The following is a 26,000-nucleotide window of genomic DNA, read 5'->3' as shown; positions in this document are numbered from 1 at the left end:
TCTTTAGGTTAAATTTGTCTAGTCAAAAAGTCTGTGCAGAACTTAAACCCTACATTAAGGATCTAAATTCCAAATCCAGAACATAATAGTTCCTCAAAAAAGTGGCTTGATTTGAAGGAACTATTCATGTACTCGGATTGTTCATAAGCATATGTATTTTGCAGTGCTGATCTTTCAGTGGGGCTTAATTTATTTCTATACAAATGGCAAAGCCTTTTTCAGATTAATATGTCACCCTTTTAGAAAAAGGATGGATTAATTTAAGGTAAACCCCCCCACTGTAATATAAAACTAGATTGTCATTACAGAGAAGGCATTGTCTAGAGCCCATTTTTATATTAACTATGAAAATGCAAGTACCTGATTAATAAATGATTGACTGATTGATTGATTTATGGCAGTGGGCGGCCCCAAGCTTCAGTGTGACTGATGACAGAGGATTTTCACCAACCCACCACTCTGGGTCATGGCACGCTCAGCATACTCTCTCCCAGAGCCAAGAAACCAGAATCTATTCCCCAACCCAGGTATTCTGGCTGTCAGCTGACCAGTGTTGAATTGTTATGTTTCATGCATACTGAGATTTGTACCCAAAAGAGTTCCGCAGGAGACGTTTGAATCAAAAGTAACAAAGCCTTACTAGAGTATATGTTTTAAAATTATACAGTTTCATTCACTGAACCCTGTAGGTTCTAGATGGAAAGCGTCTCGCTTCACTTAGTAGAGCAATCCCATTCATTTCAGCCGAGTGAGGAAGGTGTGCAGACTTGTGCTCTCTCTGAGGACGGTGTATGCCAGAGAGAGGGGCAAATGCATTACATTCAGTTCCCTGACAAGCTTTCTAGCATTTCAGTAATCTCTTTGTTGATTGTCTGAACCTTTCGAACAGAAAGGCGGTTATTGATAAGCACTATGTTGCAATAGCAGATTAAATTTATCAAGCACTTTGCTTTATTTTCTGGCCCAATGGCATCTTTCAGAAAAAAAAAAAAAACAATAGCTGTGTAATTCAGTAAGAGGAGCCCAGGTAAACTAGGATATCTATAGAAAAATCAGTGTGTCCAGGAGTTATTTAAATTCTTAAAATGCTAATTTTCAAAATCTCTATTACTAAGAACAATGGAAATTCCCTTCAGACATAAGTACAGTAGATGAGAATTAGCACAACTGGGCTTTTTTTTTATTAGAGGCACTATTTAATTTTAGGTACTAAAATTCCATTTCCTTAACCAAGTGTAGTCCTTTGTTTTCCTCCTAATGTTTTTTCATAATAAAAAGTGACTCTGTTGCAAAACCAAAATACCTTCTGCATATGCACAGCATTCAAGTAAATCCATGTAGAAACCTTTATATATATATATGTCTGTGTATTATTTCTGATAAAATATGTAGAGAAAGTAGGAATTTACATTTTTTTTACTGGTCACACAGGACACAGTAGTTATGCTATTTCTTTCAGTGTATTTTTTTCCTACTAAATTTGCCTGGAAGAGAGAAGACATCAGAGAAGATCTCATTTTTAAGTACTTTAGACATAAATATTTTTCAAGGTTAGGGTAAATGCTTTTAATCTCTAGCTAACAGGAATATGATATTTAAAACGCCCAGCTTTTCATCATCTCATATATGACATTACTTTCTTTTGTTAAGCGGGAATTAAGCAAAGTCCTAAATTGATTTTAAATAAAGGAAATGTGGAAATTTTCTGTGGAATTAACATATTTAAGCCTTTTTAAAGCATCATCTGAGTAATGTTGGAAGATAGAGATTCTATAACCAATATAGCAAAAAAAATTATAGTCTTCAAATATATACTTTCTCTCTCTTTTTTTCTTTTTGTTTCAATCTTTCTTGCCTAAAAACATGTTATTCATATTTAAGTGAGCATTTAAAATGTGGCTTTTTATCAAATGGCAATGCTGTTAAATACTTAATCGTAAAATTGTCATTGGTTTCAGTACCAAAGAAAAAGTTGGTATTACTGGGTTTTGTGTGTGTGTTTTGAATTATTATGAATTCTTCATTTTATGCTATATATTAGTTTCCAGTGTTCATGTAAGATAGGTTTCCCTTTCCCAATGGACATGCGAATATGAAGTATTTCTTCATTTATTACCTTGTCCCTGCCTGCAGCAGGGGGGTTGGAACTAGATGATCTTTAAGGTCCCTTCCCACCCAAACCATTCTATGATTCTATGATTCATTAAAGCAAAGGCATATTTTCTATTCTGCAGGAAATAATAGGTAGTAGCTGCAAACCAAAGAATATTCTGTTAATTTTTTCACATTCTTTCTTAGAGCTTCTTCAGTGAGGAATAATACATTAGCCTGGAATTTTGTTTTTCTTTTTACCTTGATGCTACTTTTTTCAACACAGTTACCACTAGGCTACCTCACTGTATAGTATAAACTTATCATTTAAATTACCTTCTCCTTTGTTTGCATATGCCTTCCCAGGGATTGTTTTTTAAAGAATCATTCAAAACTTTGTCAAGTAAATTTTAACGTTTGTGGCTTTTTCATTGCCAGTTGCCTGCTTAAGCAATATCCTCTTTGCCTATACAATAAGAATTTACATATCATGAGAAAAATAATGAAGCCTAAACAGGAAATTGTGCAAATAAATTGAGCTGAGCTATACAGGTAAAAAATTTTGGCATATGCAAAAGTATTCAGAAGTATTTACACATGGAAAAATTGTGTATAAACAATTGAATAATTGAATTTATTTTTTTTTATAGAGAGAAGAGGGAGAGAGATTCTCAGCATTTAGCATAACAAATATATTAAGTGTCTTCAACTAGCTATATTATCATTCTAAATCATGTGGCTAATTTTAAGAAGAACAGTTTAGGAAAAAAAGACAATATATCTAAAATATTACAAAATGTTAAGTCAAACAATGTTTTTCCAATTTTATTTTAATACAAATAATTATCACTGCACTTGTGCAGTCAAGTAGATTGTGTTCTGATTTTCTTAGCTTATCCATCATATCAAGTAATATTTTTCCTAGTTCCTTCTAACTCCCTTTGAGTTTGTTAAAAGTACCAGACAATACTAGAAAGAGAAGGGATTGCCATTATGTTGTTACTGATTTTTTATATTTTGCATGGCCTAAAGAGGGTAGAAAATCTTTTGGAATCCAAAATATTAATGTTCTTACATATATGACAGTGACAACACGATGCAGTATCAAAATTTGTGTTTCTGCATCAATTGTTTTCAAATGTTTTATGCTTCTGAATTCCATCATGTTTACTGTATAATAGACTTCATTTATTTTAATCATTTTGCATTTTACATTGTTAAATTCTTTGTGATACTCTCAACAAAGGTTTATTTGCTCTGCAGTATCACCTACCATTCCTTTAGTCACGTTTCAGTTATTTCAGTATTTATATGTTTCTTTCTAAAACATTTTGCAGGTTTACTATTGTATTTAAAATATTAGCAGTAATCTAAGATACAGACTGCGCTGAATTGAAGATTCAATACTGACAATAGTATTTTGATGAGGACAGTCCTGCATAGCTGCAGCAAGACCTTGCCCATGCTTACAATATTTTGGTGAGGGCTTTTTTACTGAATGGTATCCAAAAAAATCAGATGTGATGACTAAGCTCAATTAAAGCCAGACTAATCACCCCACTCCTTGCAAACACCTGTATGTCTGTGTGATGATGTATCAGCTTTTTTGCTGGTAAATGTGCATATATATATTTATATGCATATATGTATATACATATATGTGCATATATGTATATATACACATGAATATGGGTGTGCGTATGTAATATGTACTCACGACACTGCATGGACCTTGGAGACACTGCCTTTAAGCATGATGTCTGAACAAGGAGAGCCTGGGAATACCTAAAGGAATAAACCTGAATGGTTTGAGCTATGAGCTTAGAAAATACCTGCAGCTATGCTTGACTGTTGCTTTCCCCATGAGGGCCTTAAAGGCATGATAGTGCTTTCCTTTAACATTCAGCATTGTAGCTAGCGGTAATTCAACAACCAGACTTAGCAGTAATTCTTCTAAATCATCAGTAAGTGGTGTGTGGAAGCTAACGCCATTCTCATCCGAAACCTGCTAGACTCAAGAGGTGCTAAACAAGAAAGAAAAGCATCAAAGTTTGTCCAAACAGTTCTCTAGGATAAGCCATACATATATATGATGCTAAAGCATCGTTAGCATTGATAGTGAGTCTCATGGTAAGCTCTAGCTGACTTATGTGGGAACCACTGGGTATTTTTCACTTGAAAACCCAAGTCCATTTTAAGGTTACTAAGTACAGATTCAGAAGAGAGAAATTTAATCTCATAGTTGTGTAAAGTCTGTCTCTAAAGTACTCCACCTTTTGAACTTCTCTGAAGAAAAGAAAATTTGAAATGCAGCCCAGGAGTCAGTATCTTTGACTTAGAGCCTTCTTTCTGAAGTGAATTGTGTAACTGAAGTTTCTGAAATATCCTTAGGGTAGAGATACGAGCAGGCATCCAGAATCTGGAGGGTTATGCATAAGTGGAAGGTCACATCTGCAGAATTTTTCTTCTCAAAAGCACAGTTCCTCAGAATAAGATTGGATTTTAATACTTGAATGCAAAGTAGATACCTAAGAAAATTATCTGCATGTCCTTTGGGACTGGGTACATTTTTAGTCCACTTAAATAATGTATTAAAATTTTTAAAACAAATATAAATAACATTAATTAATGGCAAACAAAGTTTATCTGGGTTCAGATATAAGATACTGAAAAAAATCCAGAAGTCTTTAGAAAGACTTTCAAAAGTCTTTTAAAGATACATGCTAAGAGAAACCATTTTTAATTCTTGTCAATCTTTTTCTCCAAAATTCATTCAAGGAACATGATCTGTACCATTCAGAACTAAATATCATTTTTAGTTAACTTGTATGCTTGATGTTTGCATATCTAGGTTCAGAAACAGATAAAAGCACATGTATAGTAAAGAGTATGGGTGAGAAACTTGGTTTCTCCCAACAGACTTGATCTGGTATGTTGGATGACTACTTATAGTTTTGCAAATTAATCAGATCAGTAGAACTTTTACTAGTAGTAATAGCACATGCAAGAAGCACAGAGGGGATGGAAATGAAATTAAATTTATTATTATGGTAATCAAAGCATGTTTTCTTTTCAGAGGTGAATAGTGTAACTGTATTGGTCTGATGCATAACACTGGGCATCTTTTGCTGATGCTCCTCTGTGGTGCTGTACTTACACTACCATTCTCCTCGTTCCTCTGGGATTAATAATGTTTGTTTAACGTGGCCAGTACATGTAAATTCAATCGAAGTTCGACGAAATATTAAGCTGGTGCATCAATATCCTACTTTCAGTTCTTTGCTGTTCTTACATGATCTATGGGTGGGGAAAAAATGCTGGGAGGTCCTTCTCATTTCTTCCCTCTTTGCTTTCTAAAACTGCTAAGAGAATTCAAAAATGGCCTAAATATGCCTGCCATTTCAGACTCGAAGAAGAAAATCTTGTGTTTTGCAAGAAGTCTCTTTTGTAGTATGTGTGCTTTGTTCTGAATTGTTTTACTTCATTTACTAGCTGATACACTTCATCTTGATAAAAGATAGCTTCTTCTTCCTGCAGAAAGTAGAAATGAAAGGTTTCACTGGCAGTTTCTAAAATGTTTTTATTACTTTTAATTTTACAAAGTGCTTTTAGAGAAAGCTGTGGTTCCTCTAAAATGAGAGCTGTAGGTTTTGGTGCAACAGTGTGTTCCTGTTGGAGTTAACAATACCAAAGCTCTTATTTACCAAATAAGAAACTCTTAAAGGTATTCAAAAAAGAATATACATTTCTCATCATTAATGTCTAAATGTGTTGGTAAACTACATGTTCAAAGCAGCATATCCGTAAAACTCACACAGCTTAGCAATAATCACTGGGATCTCTGAGTCTTTAGTTTAAGTGTATTTGTGCAAGAACTTTTAACCTAAAACCAAGGACAGCATGAGTTTATCTAATGATTTTTCCAAATAGATGCTGATTCCACATTCGTCAGGCAGCTACACATTTGAATAAATTGATCCCCAGCTTTCAGCCACATTACCACTCTTCAGGAAGCACGAAGTCCTAATGGCTCTTGATCACAGTTGGCATCATCAGTTGTACCATGTTCTTCACCATAAGAGACAACAGTGCGAATTTTATTCTGATGATGATTTTTTCTTGTTTTACGTTCACAGGTATAATCGAAGAGTTGTATTTTATGATTTAATGCATGCAAAGTAAGAGTAAGAGGTATTGATTGGTTTCTAGTCTTTGTAAGGACAGTAGTCTTAAGAAACTGACCCTGAGCATAAAGTAATATTTGTCCTACCCCTGAGATTTTGTGGCCAAGAGCCATAGTTTGCATTTCTAGGGCATAAACATGCTAAGATAAGGGCAGAAACACGTTAAGATAGGTGAAATTGCATTACTGGAATGAAAATGACAAGTCAAAAATTACTGTAAACACTTTCTTGGATGCAAGGGGTTTTGTGCATACAAGATACAAGCAAAAATAATTCTTTGTGATTCTGACGATTTAAATTATAGCTTATATACCTTATGCAGGGGAAAATAGGAGAAGATTAGAAATTCTAGCTGAAGGGCCAAATACTGCCTTCATTTCTTCTAAAATATATTAAAAAAAAATTATTTCTGTTTAAGAGGCAAAGTGATGCTTTGAAAAATGAATTTATTTCATTTTATTGCAGTGTTTTGAAAGGTTTATTATTTAGCTGCATATAACCTCAGCAAAATGAATAATGAACTCTGCCGTATCTGAAGTCTTGTCCTTCATGCTTTGCCTCACATACGATTCCCTTTTCTTATAGCTATTTTATTCATCAGATTAGATCTTGTCATCTTTGCAATTCGCACAACAGGAAATCAATAATTAATTATGGACAGGTAAAGCAATGCCTCAGTGATTTCCTGAAACATCCCAGAGTTGCACTATATAAAACAACCGGGGATAGTTAGCTAGCTGTTTCTCACTTGGATAGATTTGGCAAGCAATTAGCATCTCTCTCTCTTATCGTGTGTCTCTTCATAGCTAAAATCAAAGGATGAGATGTAAAATTATGGTAGAAGATATGTGATTAGAAAATGATAACACTGCACACAAAAAAAAGCATTTGAAGAAGAGAAAACTGGCCAAGGCCATCTGTGGTATTTTGAAAGAAAAAAATTGGATGATACTCTCAGAAGAATATAGTACCTCAGGCTCTGCAATGACAAGAGGAAAACAGGGAGAGAAAATATTCCAAATGATTTTGGGGTGGAATGCTGACAATGGTAGAATAATGGCTTTGCGTTCAGAGGAGCTGAGATGGAGGCTGGGAGGTACACATCTTGTTTCGAAAAGAATGAGTTTAACAACTGATTCTGAAAATGTCACTTTAAAGAGCCTACAGAAAACTTAATAATCCTCATCCAGTGCCAGACAGTTTTGCTGTGGTTAATGACTGTTTGACTAGGAGCCCTTCTTAAAGCCTCCTGCTGCCCTAAATACGTATCTCTCAGCTTCTTAAGCAATTGAACTTCTGCTGTGTCTGCAATGCAGAAACGGTCACTTAGAAGTAAAAGCCATTTGTTCTCTGAAATTCAGAGTAAAAAGGAGAGGCGTGGTGATGAGCCCACCGCTCATCATAAGAAAGGAAATTGAAGGGGTGCGTGTGTGTATCTCACAGCCGTGCCAGCCGGGGAGTGGCGAGGCAGCCCCCCCCAGCGTCAGGCACTGAGGCAGGGGCTGAGAGCCCCTGGGAGAGGCGGCTGCTGCAGCGGCAGCTCTGCTGCCCAGCTGCCTTGGTCCTTCCCTGCCTGCTCAGCCACCGCTGCTCTTTGCCTTGGCTCAAGTGATGGCACTGCTCCTGGTGCTCTCAGCACTCGGGGGTCTCCGTCCTCTCCCCTCGGTTATATCTGTTCAAGGGAGGAGCGAGTGGTCTTCATCCCAGTGGCCTTCATCCCAGGCTCGCACAGGGGCAGGTGTCGTACTCCCAATGTAACCTGTAACCAGTAAGCAACTGGCATTGTTATCAGAAGGCATGGGAAGCAGACTATTTTCCTTTAACCACTTCAGCTAAGTGGCTGTACTGTGAGCAACTCCTGCACCTTTATCCAAATTATTATAATATTTTTAAATTCCCCAAACTTGAATGATTTCTCTGCTTTAAGTAATTTTCTGGCTTTCATAAGGTGTGGAAATAAGACTATAAACATAAATACTAAAATCCTCAAATTAAGATGAGCTTCAGTGATCTGTGTCTTCACTTTGTTGATTTTGAGGGCCTGGCTTGTAACTCTTTGGGAGAGGAGAGGAAACAGGACAGTTGGAGTCAGCAGCCCTTTGTCTTTTGAAGCCACTGATTTCCACTCGCAGACTTAATGTAGAATTAGTTTGAAGGATTTAACCCAAACCGCAACGACTGCCGAGTAAGCTGTGAGAATGCCAAGATGTTCCAGACTTAATCCCTACTCTGCTGTTCAACAATGTATCTTGAGTTCCCGCTTTGGAAGCAAAAGACAAAATCCTAGGAGTAAAAATGTCAATATTCTGCTTATGATTGTTTGTAGCTTTGCTAATGTCAGTAAAAAAACATTGGTGAAATAGATTTATTCAGAATACATCATAAAGCAGATCAATGCCCAAAAGTTCTCTGCTGGTTTTGAGTTTTCCTGGAAACAATGCAAGCAAATCCAGAAAGGACAACCCTTTCAGGAATTGTTTACTGATAATAGGATTTGGCACTGTAAATTCAAAGAAAAAATGAAAGAACACCTTTATTTTTAATATAGATAGTTTATCTAAAACTACTCGTTCTGGTTTTCAAATGTGTTTCTAGAGTTGCTGAAGTTGTTAAGAATTTAGTTGAAATCCCTCTTCCAAAGTAAACATGCTTCAAGCAGAAAGGCAGGGGCTTTTTTAGAGAACAGCCATCTCTCTATCTGTCCTTCAGCAGCTGACAGCTCCTTGTCAGCTACTGTGGTGGGACGCAGGCAGTAGTCCTGCTGGAAGACTCAGTATTCGGAGTGGGAGATGATTTGGCCTTGTTGCCGTGGGGCTGGCAGAGGGAAAGAAGTCAGGCTCGGTATCTCTGTTGAGAAGCACTGGGAAATGTATTTATTCTTCCTTTTGTATTTAAAGAAAATAATATGATCCCGGGTTGTAAAGCCTAATGATAAGTGTGGTGGTTGGTGAACATTTAAACTACATTATTTCAAAAATCCCATTTAAGACCTCCGTGAGATACGTATGTGGATCACCCCGACCTTGTTACCATTTTCTTTTTCTCACCGCAGTCAAGTCATGCACGTAACTTTCATATGTCAATGTATGTAGATAATTTGATCCAGTTCTAATTTCTGTTATGTCTTATTAGTGTTGTGACAACAAATTCCCAGTGAAGAATTGCCCAGACCTGTGTAAGTCTGATGAGCCTTGACTTAATTCACATCAGATTTATCTTTTACTCTAGACAGTGTCACACTGGTGCACACCAGTCAGGATGTTTCATTTAACCTGACAGCAGTGCTTCAGCTTGCGAAAGATGCAACACCAGCAACTCAGAGCACTGTCTGGCTGAGTTTCAAAGCAAGTAGATCCTACGTTACGTTCTTACAGGCACTTTGCCTTGTTGTGTATCACCTACTTGTAACACGGTGGTGGGTCTAGTTACCGAATCCTGCAAGTGGTTGCCTATCAAAACTTCACATTTCTACAGCTTATTACCATTACAGGAGCAGTTATTATTACAATTAATTCCTGGAACCAGTAAAATGCTGGCTTACAGGTAAGGAAGTAGAATGACAAAACAAGTCTGGTCCTGTGTGCTTCAAGTCATTTGGAAAAATGTCTATTAAGTCACAAGAGGATCGGCCCTGAAGCAAGAAGTAGCATGCTGGAGAGTTTGTAAACTTGAGGGAGGCAGGACACAATAGTATCTGTAGTTTCTGAGGTTTAAGCTGTTACTGGATTTATTGCATCATTTTTGGTTTTTTTCCCTAGTGGGATCTCTCTGCTTCCGAGAAGGTGCTCTCTCTCTTCCTGACAGTGTTGGGACATCAGTGGCCAGGAGTCAGGGCAGACTATGCTCTGCAGCATGGCAAGATAGTCATGGGCATGCAGCCACAGTACAGTTTTTCTAAACCACTCGGGGCTTTTTAGGCCAGTGTCTTCTGAGCAGCTGATCAGCATAATCAGTCAGAGGGGAGGGCTTGTGCTTATTTTTGCTGTGTGGCTGTTAGTACGTGAGCTGATGTGGGGTTTCCTTCTGAGCAGATGCTGTGAGGTCACCCAGGCTGGTCACCTCGATGTATCTGGTCCCCTGTCTTTCTCTCTTGTCTCTGAATTCTTCACGCAGGAGCTCTGGTTTCCTGTTGTGTCCGCATGGTGTCAGTTCCCATCAGGGCTTAATTTCATTCAGTCTTCATAGCGTTACTGTACAACAAGGAAGAAAATGGTGTGTCTGATACCACCCGCTTCCACAAATCAGCTCCTCAAGTCAAGGACTCCCACTACCAGAGAGTTCTGAAACTTTGAAATTCTCGCAAACACAATAGGAAAGTGCTTTCTCTTTTCCCCTACATTTTAAACACAAAAAGAATAATGTGGTAAACCTAACTTATATTTTCATAAGATGCAATAGGTGTTTGGCACAGTAAGTTTAGTCACCCTGACAAAATAATTATTTCCCATGGGCCTGAAGAAAATTGCTTATTTTCAAAATGACTTAAAGTTGAGCAGTGACCTGTTCCCTCCTTAAACCCAGTAAAAAGTGATCAGTGAGACTGCGATACTACTTTTTTTTTTCTTCAGTGGTTATCCAAATCTAATCCCTGCAGCTTTTGCGAGAACGTATCACTGGAAACACATCACTGCCAATCAAGCTTTAACGTCTGGACTTTATGGAGTATAATAGAGGGAGAATACATACATTCATTATAGTGAAAATATAGAGAAATGCCCAGTAGAAGATACCTTGGAAGAGACAATAGGGACGTATAATGGTATTTCTGTACTCTGGTTGTTCTGTGCCCTCCTGCAGTGTGCAGTTGCCACCTATTAATTAATTGCTGCCAGTTAACAAAGGCATCCATTCTGTAACAGAATAGCATTGAATTTCTTTCCGATCTGTCAGATCTTTTTATCTTACTCTTCCTCTCCTAGATCACGTTTGTAGTTGGTAAATTGGTTTCTGAAATGCAGTCTCACACACTTTGCTTTTGAGTTAGCTTTCTTCTCTGCAGGACACTGCTATATACTGTACCTTTAAGTACCCAAATCAATTTAATTAAATTTCATTACAGGCACTAGAGCTGAAACAAACTAATGGAAGCAGCCATCATGTCAGGTGGTATTTATCTCGGCATTAAATTGAAAATACTCCCTTTAGGCTCTTAAAAATTAGTTTCAATATTTAACGCTAATAGCTTTTGGAATTGTTGATGGGCATAGTTTTAATGAATTTGTTACAAACTGTTTACCTTTGCAAGGGAAGAAGCTTGTTCCTTGCAGCACAGGAGAGCTAGAGACAGATGACTTAAAAGTATTAGGGCTTTGAAATACTGTGAGGTCTGGGAGCTGCCCAAAAGGCGGTTGATACTCTGCAGAACAAAACTGGTGCCACACGCTCTTCCTGTAGAATCCGTGGGACTGTGCAGATAACGGGGATTTATTTCATCCACTTCCCATCAGAGCCAGGGTCCACGTATTAATGTAAACAATACAGTGGAACAGAGAACAGGAATAAAGGTTTAGAGTAAGATTCAGGTCACTTTTTTTCTGACCCACATGCCGGGGATGTGAGGGAAGCAAGAGTGCAAAAGGAGAGTCTGCCGGGCCATGCAGGCATCCAGATCCACAAAGCTTTTTCACAAGGCATTTCTGAATTGCACTCTGTAAACGTGGCTGATGTCTTCTCCTTTTGCAGGCAGACAGTAATAAATAGTCTGTTCCTTTCCCTTTTATCAGATCTAGAGTCTGTCCTCTAGGTATCTTCCTCTTTAGCTGTCTGTTTAAAAGAAAATAAATGATCAGAAAACTACTAACAGAGTGAATTATAGAGAGTCACCTTTCTGGTAAGCACTTCTGACCCCAGAGAAGGAGGAAGAAGGGAACCATTTTTTTTCAGCAGGATAAGGGCAGGGGCTTCTCACATGTTTCTTACTTCATTTTTATAGTAGAGAAATCACTGTGCAAGTTATTATTAACAGGAGATGTAAAAATAACAAGTATGTTATTTACAGTCTTGATGCTTGGATAAGATTATTGGACTTAAGCTATTCATTATGATTATAGCTATAAACTAATAGTTCTTAAAATATATGCATTATATATATACATATTACATCTAATGTATATGTGTATATATTTTTTTCTTTTAAACTTAGGACTGAGATACATGCACGTTTATACAAATGCATTACGTAAGGAGTACAGGCACTCAGAATCTGTAATTAGGTGTCACCTCTGTCTATCCTAATTGACTCATAACAATTCCCTCTGCATCAGGTATGAATATCTTTTGTCCTTCTGCTGTTTTTGAAAGAGAAAGGTGTCACAGTCTCGCTGAGTTCTGTTTCTTAAAAGTTTAGTGGAAGAGGGATTTTCAAGCCATTTTCTCTTGCAATTCCAAGAGGTAGTTTCCCCGTGGTTTCTGTGGAGGGAACAAAGTCAGAGACATGCCTTGGGCAAAGGCAGAGGGTGGGAGCGGGTGGGATTCAGAGGTGGATGTCGGAGTAGCCTGAGGTAGGGGGTGAGAATATTCTTTACTACCCCAATGGAGAATTAGTTTCCTATAAGCAAGAGGAAAATTCCACCTGCTTTTTGGTAGCATTTTATGGTGTTTGGTTTTATTCAGCATTTCATCGCAAAAATTTTGTTTAGCACCATGTCAGGTGCTTGACTCAATTTCCACTGAGCGTAACAGAAAGTAGGCATTTTTAGAAGGCTTATGCCTTCAGTGCAAGACTGGGAAAACTCTGTGTTACTGATTTAGATTTAACAATAAGCAGTGATAAAGACAGTTAAAATCTGTCAATACTTTGAGACATTTGAAATACTGTCATTTAATAAGAGCACTAACCAAAAGTCAATTTATTTACTCATGATACTTTCAAAGTATTTCTAATATCCTTTTAAAAATTTAAAGTACATTATTTTGGATTATTGGATTATATTATGGTACAGGAACAAAACATGAATGATTTAAACTCCTTTTATTTCTGAGCTAGCTGTTTCCAGTGTTTGTATTACTTTGGTTCTTTTTTTTAAATACACCACCATTGCCACAGTTTTAAATAGAAGGTATAGGATTTCTTTCTGTACATCTTGGAGAAAAATGCAACGAGGAAATGCATTGATTCTTTCTCTCTTATGTGTGAACAAATGGGCAGTTAATATAACTAGACTATTGATACCCAAACAGTTACAATAATTTTGATAATGCTGGGGCTTCCCCATCTACTTACTCCAAAATTTCCTTATAAGATAGGAATGATTTAAAGCAAAAACTGATTTTCACCATGAAAACAAGCAGTCTTATGATTTGAAAATATTTTCAGGGCCAGAATGCCATTTGCAATGTGAAAACAGAGGCACAGAAAAAGAACTATTAAACAAATAGCCTAAAAAGTTGTTCAGTGTTTTCATAACTTCAGTCTTTCTGAAATGTGTTATTTTACAGAACTTTCTGCATTTTAATTTTTCTCCTGGTGTGTCAGTACAGTCAGCACATTGTATCCTGCACCGCTAAGATCATTTGCCACCCAGTGGCAGGAAGAAGATAGTAGCCTACTTCTGTATACGTAGTGAAAACACTAGAGGAAAATACTCTGTACTTAAAACGGGGAACTGAATGGCTTTTCCACTGACTGCTGTTGCAACGTTTGATGTTGCAGGATGGATGGTCACAGTATCACTTTGTAGCTTCATCTTCAACAATAGAAAGGGATCGGCAAAGACCGTACTCTTCATCACGCACGCCCTCCATCTCTCCCGTGCGCATGTCTCCTAACAACCGCTCAGGTAAGACAAGGCTTTCAGGACTGCAGTAAAGACAGAGGTAATCCATCACTGTCATTTTCCTTCTTTAAGCAGTGTCACTAGCATACGGATTTGTGGTGGAAGGGCACAAAATATATTCTTTAGTCTTAGCTGAATTATCTGTTCAAAACAGGAATTATGGGGGTTTTATTAACACCTTGTAAAGTTTTACAACAGAAAGAATATTCCATAACTTTTTGTTACCAATTCTTATGCAGTGTTTTGCTGATTGGGATTACCTGACTACAACTCAGGGCAGTGGTGTCCATTTGTAGTATGAGGAAATTCTGTCACTCACTTTGCTAGTCATGAAAACCACTAAGTTGTTTATAACGACTCTGCACACTTAGCAGAAGTTGAAGGATCTACATTATTTTTTTGTCAGCTTTTATTCTGATTATATGTGTATGTATATGTAAGTGTGCATACACATGCATATTAAGTTTCACAAAAGACTGACTACAGGTCTTCATGTAACATTGATGGCATATTTACACCAGCTATCACGAAGTCTGTATGATCCATACAATGAATTAATGTAAGTATCTCAACTTATGGCATGGTGTTAATTTTTCTATTCAGAAATCCGGGCATTTTCCCCTCAGCTTATTCTAAGGCAGAACATACCTTGGTTAGATAAAACCATTCCCGCTGAAAGTCTTCTAAGATAAACAGAGTGAAACAGTTAGCCTTTGAATGTGATTTTTACTACCTGTTCAACCAAATGCTGTCATTCCATAGGTATACCAAGAGTTTAGGATTCAAATTGCCCAAAATGATTATTGCCATCAGCATTGTGCCATAGTTTTGTTTTTAAGAAAATTGTTTTAATTATCTGGAAGCTGCATCTTAGTCCTGAAGAACAACCTCTGAGGAAATTTGAAAATGTAGCCAGAAATGCTACATTTAGTTTTCAAAATCTGCTATTACACAAGTCCGTAAAGAGTTCTTGTTCCTTTTTTCTTCTCCAAAATCTTGTTTTGACTGCAAGTGCAAGGCACTTGAAATGTCTGGCCCTGAGAGCTCAGTTCTGTCTTTGGCCAGAACTGTCTCCTCATTTCTGTTACTCTATTGCTCAAAAACATGCTTAAAGAAATTTTGGATGAAATCTTTCTGCCATCATCAGTTATCATAAGACTGGAAAAGAACGAATATAGTGGCTGTTTCTGAAAGAAGAGGAGCCAATATAATTACAGACCAGTCAGCTCAATTTCATTCAATAAAATTGTTGGAACAAATAATCACAATCTGAGCACCTCAAAGATAGTAGGAGCATAAGATACTGCTTAACTCTAGGACTATCTGTTTCTACATAGTAGTATAAGTTACTGTCTGTCTGGTAGTATCCGTATCAAATCCAAACATTGATATGATTTGTTGTTATAAAATTCCTGGTACAACATAGTTAAAGCACTTTGTGGATACTCAGTAAAAAAGCAGTAAGACTATTTTACACAAGATTTTTATGGGCAAGCTAGCAAACGGTCCAGAAAGTGTCACAAGTGGTAAGTACAAAACTGACTGAAAACCATTCGCAAAGAATGGGTATTGCTTATTGCCAAAGTGGAAGAATGCTTTGCTTGGGAGTTTGCCTTGGGCCCAGTACTCTTCAGGGGTTTCATTAATGACCCAGATAATATACAAAGGATGCCTATTACCTTTGCGGGTCACATCATAAACCTGGGAGAGGCTCGTGTACCTTGAAGGGCATTACTGGAATTAAGAGTGACCCTGAGAAATTTGAGAGACTGTCCAAAAGGAAAAAAAAGATCCCATCCTTTACAAATAAACTATAAGGAGAATACCTGGCTAGACGAAAGTCCTGTAGAAGTGATTTAGGGATTTTTGTCAGTTGCACACATGAATCAGGAGATGGAGAAATTGGGCTCTGAGGACCCACTGAATGGACTGTAATTGTTTAACTCGAATAAGAGACACAAGAGGGGGGCAGTGGGAAGAGTTATGTATAAAGTATTCAAGCACGTAACAGCCAGCTGTGAAGAGGAACAGCATGAACTTTCTCTACTTTCATAACAGACAAATGAAAATAATGAGCAACAAGGAGCCAGGCTAGACATCAGGGAACATTTCCTAACAGTAGGGAAACAAAGCACTGGAACAGACTGCTTGGAGCAGTTATGTGGTCTCTGTCATTAGAGATCTTCAGTTTTAGATGAAAATCTGTCAAGAATTATTTTGGTATACTGGATTCTACCTTGGGGTAAAGAGTTGAAGTAGATGAACTCACAGTGGCCCATTCATCCTTAGGACTTGGTGATAAGATGCTTTAACTAGTGTAGAGAGCTCTGTCTTCTTTTCTGTGTTCTTTAAGAATAAGAGAGAAAACCTTGATACCACTTTTCAGTCTAATGTCAACCAATGATTTTATGTCTGCTTCCAGTAAAAACTCTGAAAGAGGGCACTTCTGGATTTTAACACTTGCCAGAAAGCAGTTGTTCTCACATGGGAGGAGAGAGATAATTCCCACAGGGAACAGAGAGAGCTGATTTTGTCTTTATCAGTCAATTTTGTTCAAAACACCAGAGTGCTTAAAAGCATTACTAGAGTACGTGAAACAAAATGCATCCCTATACTAGCAACTTTTTCAAGGTTTGCATTCTGTTTTGTTCCCTGTTAAACTTCAAGTTGCCATTAGCTGATATGGTAATTTAATGTCATATTTCTTTATATCTACTGGATTAACAACTTCTTCAGAATTACATCACTATTGACAAGCAATTTAAAGGCAATCTCCAATCCTAATGGCTTAATAAAAAAAAAAGTCTGTCCTGCATTTGCTCTGTGACTTTCAGAGTCCAGGGCCAGCAGAACCAGTCTAAGCAGAACTCCGTATCACTTGTGCTTCCCTACTCCTTAATTACATATAAGTGCTTCCCTACTCCTTAACTAAAAGATGTAACATAGTTTAGAAATGCTGAAAGACATAAATCATGATCAAGCTTCACAAATGAGCTTGTCTTACATTTTTTTTTTTTTTTCCCTTTTCTTTAAGCAAGGACATTGTTATTGCTTTAGAGGTTCTTTTGACATATCTGGGTGGGGGCAGGGGAGGGAGTGGAAGTAAGCACTAGCACTTCATTTATTTTTGTACCATTGTGCTTTCATGAGGCTCTGGGGTGCTCTGCCACTTACCTTGTATTCCTTCCCCTGCCCTCCACAACAGGGAAAATTCATTGTATCTACCAACACCTAAATATATTGAAGGCCGTTTACTTGAAAGCCATTATTTTTTCCTCTGCTTTTCTCCTTTTCCTAAGCATCGCAAGCTCTAGGTCTTCATGATCAGTGCCAGTGATCACCTTCACATTCTCCAGCACTTGAGAATCAAGTACAAAACCAATTCTCCTCCTAGTCACCTCGTACTTTCCTCCTTTTAGCCATACCACGAGTATTGGTGATGAAGGATTTAGTTTTAATAATACCTTAAAGTAGTAGTTGTTTTAATGGCAATTGTTTAAAGACAGTTACCTTTAAATGTAAGGCATTCTTCACCATATATTTTCTATGAAAAACACCTTTCTTTTTTTCCTGTCCCCATTAGAATTATTTAATGGGTTTGTTTATTTTCAACAGAGAAGGGAAGAAAGCATTTTATAAGAGTTTTTCCACACAGTTGAAAGTTAATGGTCTTTTCAACAGAAATAAATTAACCATTTTGAGGAAAAAATGGAAATGCCTATACCGGCAAGTTTTGACAAATTAAAGAAATCAAAAAGCAGAAGGGGGGGGAAATATTATTATTGTTATTATTATTGTACTTTTTTCTTAAAGATCATCTTAGATGTTGGGTGTGAGGGAAAAAAGTGAAAAGTCCAGAGAGAAAAAGATGTTTGGAGTTGATCGTCTTTTTCTTCCATAATGTGGTAGTGTTTCTTCAAACAACTTCATGTTAGTATGGGAACAAATACAAACTTTACTAAAATGTTTACTCTAGAGTTAAATGCTACATTCAGTGATATGTGGTGAGAAAAAATAAATCCATTTTTATGATCTAGCAAGTGCCCCAGCCTCACCTCGGGAAATGATCAGCCTAAAAGAAAGAAAAACAGACTATGAATCAACTGGAACAAACGCCACTTACCATGGAAATAAAGGAGAACACACTTCTAGGAAAGACACCATGACAGGTGAGATTATGCTTACATAGCATATGTAAAAATCAGCTGTGGTAGACCACTGATTTTATAGGTTTAGCTGGGTTTACTGTACTACAGAGATGAGTCAACCTGCTTTGCTTGATTCCAAAGTTTTAGCCACCTTGAGAAGTACAACTGAAGAAATATTTTTATCTTAATAAATACAATGCTGTGTGAAAATGATTTATGAAGACTATGTTTCTTCACAAAAGAAAGGCTCTAAAAGCAATTTTACATTTCTTTTTAAGTTTGTTTTCATTTCAGAAGGAAGTTGGTAGCTGACTTTGAATTAACTAGTGTTGTTTCAGCAAGCATGACGATGGTTGAGCATGTGCGGTGATCCCTAACATCTGTCTTTTGCAGGGAATGGCTTTCCGGGACCAGTTAGCTTATTCTGCACGTCAGTCATTTCTAGCAATTTCAGTAGCAGTTTGTAAAGACTATCCCTTGGCTGATTTAAATGCAAAAATTTTCTCTGTGTTTGTTACGGCATCTATTGCAAGTTTCATGGAAAGCCTCTCTCCCCTAATGAGCTCATTAACCTGTTAGCATTTCAGTAATTACAAAATTTTGAGTGCTTTGCCTAGTACTGCACCTCTTTGTTAATTTTGGTCTCCATCACCATTGCACAGGTTTATATAACCTCTGTTGAACATTTTCTTACATTTATACACTGCTGAGCATCACAATGTCCTCTCCTCCAAATGCTACCTTGGAGCAAGTAAAAAATCACAATGAGGAGTCACTCTGCATTTTCTGAAAGCCTGTTACCTCTTCCCATGCCCCCTGTAGAGGTCTTGCTCAGAGAATGCCAGACTGGGTTGTCTTTGTGTTCCTTAGCTCACTGTGGACACCAGGAACGTGCTGACTCCATGTCAAGCCATCCGTACTAGCTTTCACAACTGTATTCAGGATATGATGATATTCATACTATATCTACTGTTCTGTATGCCATTGTGTAATCAAAACCTAAAGCCCAGCCTTTGAATTTGTGTGGAAATGCAATGCAGAACATTAATTAGCATGAAAGTGAAAATCTGAAGAAGAGGAATGACAGTCAAGAGCACTGGAAACCACAGAAGTGAGGAGTGTCCTGAATGGCGTCTGCAGCGTACTACATGAAATTGCTGCAGATTCAGTCAAGGTACTGATTTAACGTATCTGTAATATTTTGGATGTTTCATAGTCACTGCACAGGGTGGTTCTCTGAAACACTTCAGTGGTCCTTACTTGTGTCATTGTGAAGGACAGGACTGCGATTCTTTTCAGCTCTTTGTCAAGGATCCATGAAGAGGGAATCGCAGGAGTAAGAACAGCAGGCTGAAAAGACAGAAACATTAGTATTTTGTTCTAGTTGTATCTGCAAATTTAGAATACCAGATCATATCAGAAGGTTCACCAAAAAAGGGTTTCCATGTGGAAAATCTGTGTTTCCTTGCAGTTAGTTGCATATTTTTCCTTGTCTCTCTCCACACTAAAAAAATTGGGTGGATTTCCCCCCCCATCCCCTTTCATTTTATCTTTTGCTGTAGTGTTTTTCTTCTCCCGCTCCTGTTTCCCTTGTTTCCTTTCTCTTTCAATATAATTTTCAGAGTGTGAGGTTCATACTTCCCCAGCAACCTTTGCTCAACTTTGATTTTTGCATCATGTTTTCCTTTAATATCTGCTTGTATTTTGTCTGTTCCTATCGATCTTTTGGCTGGGCTTTTAGTAAGAAAACTTGGAACTCTCAGAATCACACTCAGCTATCAACTATTTTTCCAGCTACTGCTCTCAGTGGGAAAAATCAAAACCAAAATCAAATTGAAAATTGTAATAATGTTTCGCAATCTTACATTAAAAAAAAAAAGCCGGCGAGGGACTGTTTACAAGGGCATGTAGTGACAGGACAAGGGGTAATGGCTTTAAGCTGAAGGAGGGTAGATATAGATTAGATCTCAGGAAGAAATTCTTCACTGTGAGAGTGGTGAGGCACTGGAACAGGTTGCCCAGAGAAGCTGTGGCTGCCCCATCCCTGGAAGTGTTCAAGGCCAGGCTGGATGGGGCTTTGGGCAACCTGGTCTAGTGGAGGCAGGGGGGCTGGAACTAGATGATCTTTAAGGTCCCTTCCAACCCAAACCATTCTGTGATTCTGTGATTCTATGCCCATTGTACAAATGAATATGGAATTAACAAATCACTTTCTCTGTCTTTCAGATCACCAAATCTCTGCTCATTTGGTCTAAGCTCAAATTAAGCACCATTTTAAGAACAAAAGAAAATGACAGAAGGAGTCTTGCTTATCAACATTCAACGTGAAATTTGTGTGACATATTTGTAGCTCATTAAATAATAAATATTTCATTAAAGAACAATTTAAAATCAGTATTTGTGATTTTTAATTGTGAGACATTTTGGCTTTACTTGGATGGTCTAATACAAGTTCATGTAGCAAGTTCCTTGCATTGCCTATATTTCATTTGCTGCATTAGACAATGCACTACAGCTAATACATCCACAGAACCTCTGGGACTTAGATAAATGTTTTTTCAGGTTCCACCTGGCATATACACATTTTGAGCTGCTCTTGGTTTTTGTGTCAAGCTGATGTATTACACAAAGCTTTCTTTGACTTATGGATTTACACAGAGTGTAGAGCCACAGCTGTAGTCCCAATTTATCCATGACTGTCTCCATGCTCTTCTCCAAAGCTCTTCTCAGTTTATAGTTCAAATATTTTATGACCTCTTGGCTGGGACTGAAATGAAGGTTTTTTTGATGGATTTTCAAAGTAGAAATGTTGGCTACTTGCCATTGTGGGGAATTGTCAGGAAACCTCTGGGAAAAATGGAGACTCTATGAAGTAAGCAGTTCGGCTGAAGATGATAACTTATATTGATTTCACAAGGACAGCTAAAAAATAGAGGAACAATATCAAAGTTCTCATTGCCCTCTTCCCTTCACAGGTTTATGATACCTTGTATATTTACTATCCATCTTCTCTTCTCTGTAGAAAATAATAACCAATAATAAAATGTTATCACCTAAAGTATATTTTTAAGACAAAAACTATTATATTCCTTTAAAAAAAACCAGGAACTATGAGTGCGTGTGATAACGTTATTTATGTCGTGGTGTTCTCCTTCAGAACATGGAAGATTAGATTACTGTATACTGTCATGGGACTCCTACTCAAGTTTCTTTTCCTTTGTTAGTTCCCTCATCGAACTCATACGTACACCGCAGTCTGCACCCTGTATCTTCAGTTCCACCAGGAGAAACACCTTCTGATTAATTGATTTTCTTTTGGTTGTCAGGAATCAATCATCTACACTTCTGTCATTTAAACTTACTTGCAAGTCCCTGCACATTCAGAACACAACCACCCACCATCATCTGTTACAATAGCTACAGATGCTCAGGCTACTTGAACTTATTCTTACTTTAAGAAACTGTAATACACTGAAATCTTTTCTCATTCCCTTACCTCATCATTCATCGTGCAGGAAGGTGGCAGTGGTAGTGACAGGTAATGATCTCTGTTAGCCGAGATTTGTGAGGCACAGAAGCATTTTCCTTTACTGTCTTGAACTAAATGTTAGAAAATGGAGTCCTGCTGTTTATAGCAGAAAAAGTAGGTTATGCAATACCAGATGAGGTTGACTACCTGTCCAGCTGAGCTTTCCTTTCTTAATATCAGTCTGTGTTTGTGAGCGCAAAAGGCTAGCACCTTGTTATTTCAAAATGTCTGTAAATGTGTTCAGAATAAGTACTTACAAGAACTGAAAGCTGACTGTTAAACCGTGAATCAAATGACTGGGATATACAGGGCTGGCTTTGGTCAGTGATACCTTTGTCACATAAACCATTGAGTGACACGATTTTCAAAGTTGTCAGCTTTACAGAAAACTGCTGTGGGGAACTATATAATTTTTTTCTTTTAACCAAGATCACCTTGAAAACTGAACAGGGGAAAAAAAGCAGGTATTTTTCTATAATGTTCTTCATGCAATGCAACTTCAAAGTACAACAGGTTGATGATAGTACTCATTTTAGAACTTTCACAGTTTTGCCTAGTAAAATGTACCTCTTCAGTACTATCTTGTACTGAAGTTTAGATAGTGCGTAAAATACATACGCACACACTTTCATCACTCCTCAAATAATTTCATCTGCAGCTACAATTCTCACATCTCTGTAAGGTAGTGAGGCTGCTGGAAAACCTCCATCTCTTGCTCCTTGTACCCCTTTGCCTTCTTTTGCCGTACTTTAAAAAAGAAAGTTATTTCATTAACCTCTCTTTCTCTCTGTTTGATAATTTTATTATGATGGTACTTATACAATATTAACAGCAAAAATCAAGTACTAACCACACAATATCTGTCCCTTCATCTAGCTCATTCTCTCCCTTCTTTCTTTCATATTTGCCCTCTGCTTTTGGACAGCAAGAGTCAACTGCTCACTGAGGCATGGCAGAGCGGGAATGGAGTTCCCAGGGATGCCGCCTGCATGTTCAGAAGCAGGTACTGGAGCGGGGCTGCATGCGTTGCTAGCAGCTACATTGCTTGACTTACATTTCCTCCAGAGACAGAATTATCTCAGCCTCCCAGCTAGACTAAGCCAAGATTTCTTGTTCTTGAACTCTTGGCATTCATCTCCAAGCATCAGATGTGTCATTGTATTTCTTTTTATTACTTTAAGAAAAGAATTCTACTTTTTTTTCTTTTTTTTTTTGCATTTTAAACTTGTGAATTTGTATCCACATCACTGCAGTGAAATCAGCAATGCATACCTTGCAGCTATTTTCATAAGCTGAAATTATCCATTTTTCCATCACAGAATATGTGATCTGGGAGACTGTCAGTCTTCAATCTGGCATGTGACGATTCTGAGCACATCAGTGCAAATTTCACAGTAATGCATTGGACAGCTATGCACTAACTTTGGACTATTTCTGGATTTTCTAATAGTCTTGGCTATTAGTGGCACATACGTACCATGTGCCTCTTTGTATACCTGTTAAAAGGTGGGTAGGTCATGAGCCTCCTTAAAGTTTCTCTGATTGCCTGCAGGAACAACATATGAATTATTATGTGTCCACTTTGCTATTTTTTGTTAGATTCTTCATAAAACCCTCCAATGTTGCACCTTATACCAGTCTTTTATTCTTGTCATCAACCAACCATGAACAGTATTGTCCTGCCTGGACTGAATATGTTCAGTCACTCCTGACTGAAAACTTGCATGCATAAAACTTCAACATCGCTTATCTTCCCATTTCTATACATGAAAACAAAATGGTTACAAGTTCTTCCTCTGTTTATGAGTCCAACACCTTGTATGTCACTTTCATTTTTTTCAAGAAGTAGCGCTTCAGAAAATGGGTAGCTGAAACACTAAGTCTGAGTGTCTTTAGATCTTGAGAAGAGGAATTTCTATAACCCAACTTCTTCTAGCACTTTGTGGGGCAAGCAAAAAACTCAACAGCATAAAAAAAGATGGTATCAAGGAAAGATCTGTCAGTTGTACTACTGAGAGTCATGCCGTCATGAGACCCACCGTAAATAGCAATGCTGATGCGGATTCCTCTAATACCAAAGACTGCCATCAGGAGGGAGATTTTCAAACACTAAAGCAGAGGATGCAGCTGGAATATAAAAAACATTGAAATAACGGTCAAGTCGCATGCGTCACTCAGGTGACAAAATGCAGCCTGAACAGAGACAGCCTCTGCAGATCGACCCTTTGACACTAACATCTATGACCAAAGACAAACTACTCAAGCAGTCGTCATTTCCATCTGTTACTCGAGTTTGCATTCTTCCCACCTTCAAAGAAAGGATCCTGCTGCAGTCCCTGGAGACCTCCAGAGCTCTTATCCATTTCTTATACAGGACTATGCACTGTATCAATAGTTGCATCCAGCTCTTCAAGAAATGAGATTTTTCACCCCTATTAGTTATTGGTTATGAAGTGAAAAAATCTTCTTCCAGCTGTTAGGGCTGTTAGGGCTCATCACCCCACCATATGAGCCCTGTCTTTATGCTTTTTCAAGAACACGCTGGAGATCTTTAAGAACACCATCTGAGATCTGTAAAGGAGCAGCATGGAGCAGTGCACCAAAGTCTGACAAAAATTATACACCCAGCATGGAAACCATGGCAGATGTGAAGATCAAAATTGGCATGTTGCAATCAACTTTGACTGAAGACCGTGCCATTACTTTCTCCAGAGAGGGTGCGGTGGTGGGGGTTAAGATAGAGGCAGTTGCACGTGCTGGGGTCCATGCTAGCAGGTTACCAAAGGAAGAAAGAGTGGTTACTTCTTCAGTAACTGTGGTTCTTCTTAGTGATGTGACTAGCATGGATCCCATACCCGGCTTTCAGCTCTGATCCTCAGTCTACACCCTCAAAGGTTTTGAGTTATGAAGGTATTAAAAGGAACTCTTGGTGCCTCCAGGTTTTATACCATTGCACAGAGACCTGAGAGAAGTCGGTTGAGCAACGTGTTTCAATTCCACTGATGACTCTGATTCACAACTACTCAATTTTTACTTTCAGACACGTGCTTTTATAATGAGAGTCTTTGTGACAGCATCAAATCACTGGTTATAATGTCTGGAAAGTTAATAATGCATGCCCAGTAAGAACAGTGTGCAGCAGCCACACAAAATACTACCCTCATATTCTTTCAAATATGAGAAGTAAATACAATCTTTCTAGCCCTACCAGCAAACTAAGCTTCAGCTAGATAACCAAATCAAAGCGATCAGGGAAGTCAGCCTTGCAGGGAAAATCCTTAGCTTTTTATGTGCTTTGGCAGGGCGGGGTTGGGGGCAGGATGGGAAATAAACTTTTGTAAAACTGTATGATGTTATCCTTGTCTTTAGAATTACTTCTGATTTCAAACTCATAGCTCAGTTTCGTCCATGAATTTTAGTAGTAGGACATCTGAGAAAAAAAGTGACAGTAGTTCATGGATTTGAGACTAAGTTGGCCAGACCTCTTCAGTATAACTACATACTACTTTTTTGCATAACTCATTTTTCAGTTGCATTTAATCACTTTTCCCATGAGTAATTTCACCATGTAGCAAAAGCATTGTAGGATAAATAATCCAGGATTTGGTAAACATCATCCAACTGAAGTGAAAGGAAAGAAATGTTTCTTAATCTCAATGTTTACAACTGTTACCTGTTTAGTGTATGTGTGATATAAAATCCCATTCATAACCTGAAATATATTACTGAATGCTAGCTGTATATGAAATGATTTTGTTGATTTATATGTGAAGTGCACAAGGTTGATATGAATGTGACGTAGTGCCTGTTACCATTAGTAAGTGTATACCATGTACATGCATGTATACCAAAGCAAAGATTATGACTGTTTAGTGGGAGGAGGATAAAATAGAAGCCTGCAGATGCTTTTAAAGATTTTTGTGTATGGGAAACTGGTGCTGTATCATGTATTTAATGAAGCCTTCAGAATTCATTTTGATGTCAAAGAGATACATTTGGTAAACCTGCTTTTTCCTTCCTTTTTTCTCTCTCCAGCTCAGAACACTGGAATCTCAACTTTGTACAGGAATTCATATGGTGCACCTGCTGAAGATATCAAACATAACCAGGTAAGTAAGGAGACTAAAATGTTACTGTTCCAGATGGCAAAAGACCAGTGTAACATCTTGTATGGAAACTAAGAAAAATATTGCAAAGATTGATAAATCTAGATTGGAGGAACTGAGTCATCTGCTTGTGCAAATGCTAGCAATTCCACTGGCTTCAGACAAGC

At 37.8% G+C, this 26,000-nt stretch overlaps 1 protein-coding gene across 6 annotated transcripts in view; it reads left to right on the top strand.

Annotated features, from left to right (window-relative positions):
- CTNND2 (catenin delta 2) overlaps positions 1-26,000 on the top strand; it is a 691,690-nt gene that overhangs the window by 660,156 nt on the left and 5,534 nt on the right. For 5 of the 6 annotated variants that reach the window (XM_054816775.1, XM_054816771.1, XM_054816774.1 and 2 more), the window contains 4 exons: positions 402-527; positions 13,927-14,053; positions 18,088-18,219; positions 25,763-25,836. In XM_054816775.1, coding sequence (XP_054672750.1) covers positions 402-527; positions 13,927-14,053; positions 18,088-18,219; positions 25,763-25,836 — 459 coding nt within the window. The remainder of the gene's footprint in view (positions 1-401; positions 528-13,926; positions 14,054-18,087; positions 18,220-25,762; positions 25,837-26,000) is intronic. The other variant, XM_054816773.1, reaches the window with a different exon arrangement.

Source organism: Grus americana, chromosome 2 (assembly GCF_028858705.1).
Source record: "Grus americana isolate bGruAme1 chromosome 2, bGruAme1.mat, whole genome shotgun sequence".
NCBI classification, from domain to species: Eukaryota; Metazoa; Chordata; class Aves; order Gruiformes; family Gruidae; genus Grus; species Grus americana.
Note: the sequence above shows the minus strand (reverse complement) of the source record. Positions and strands in the feature narration are given on the sequence as shown.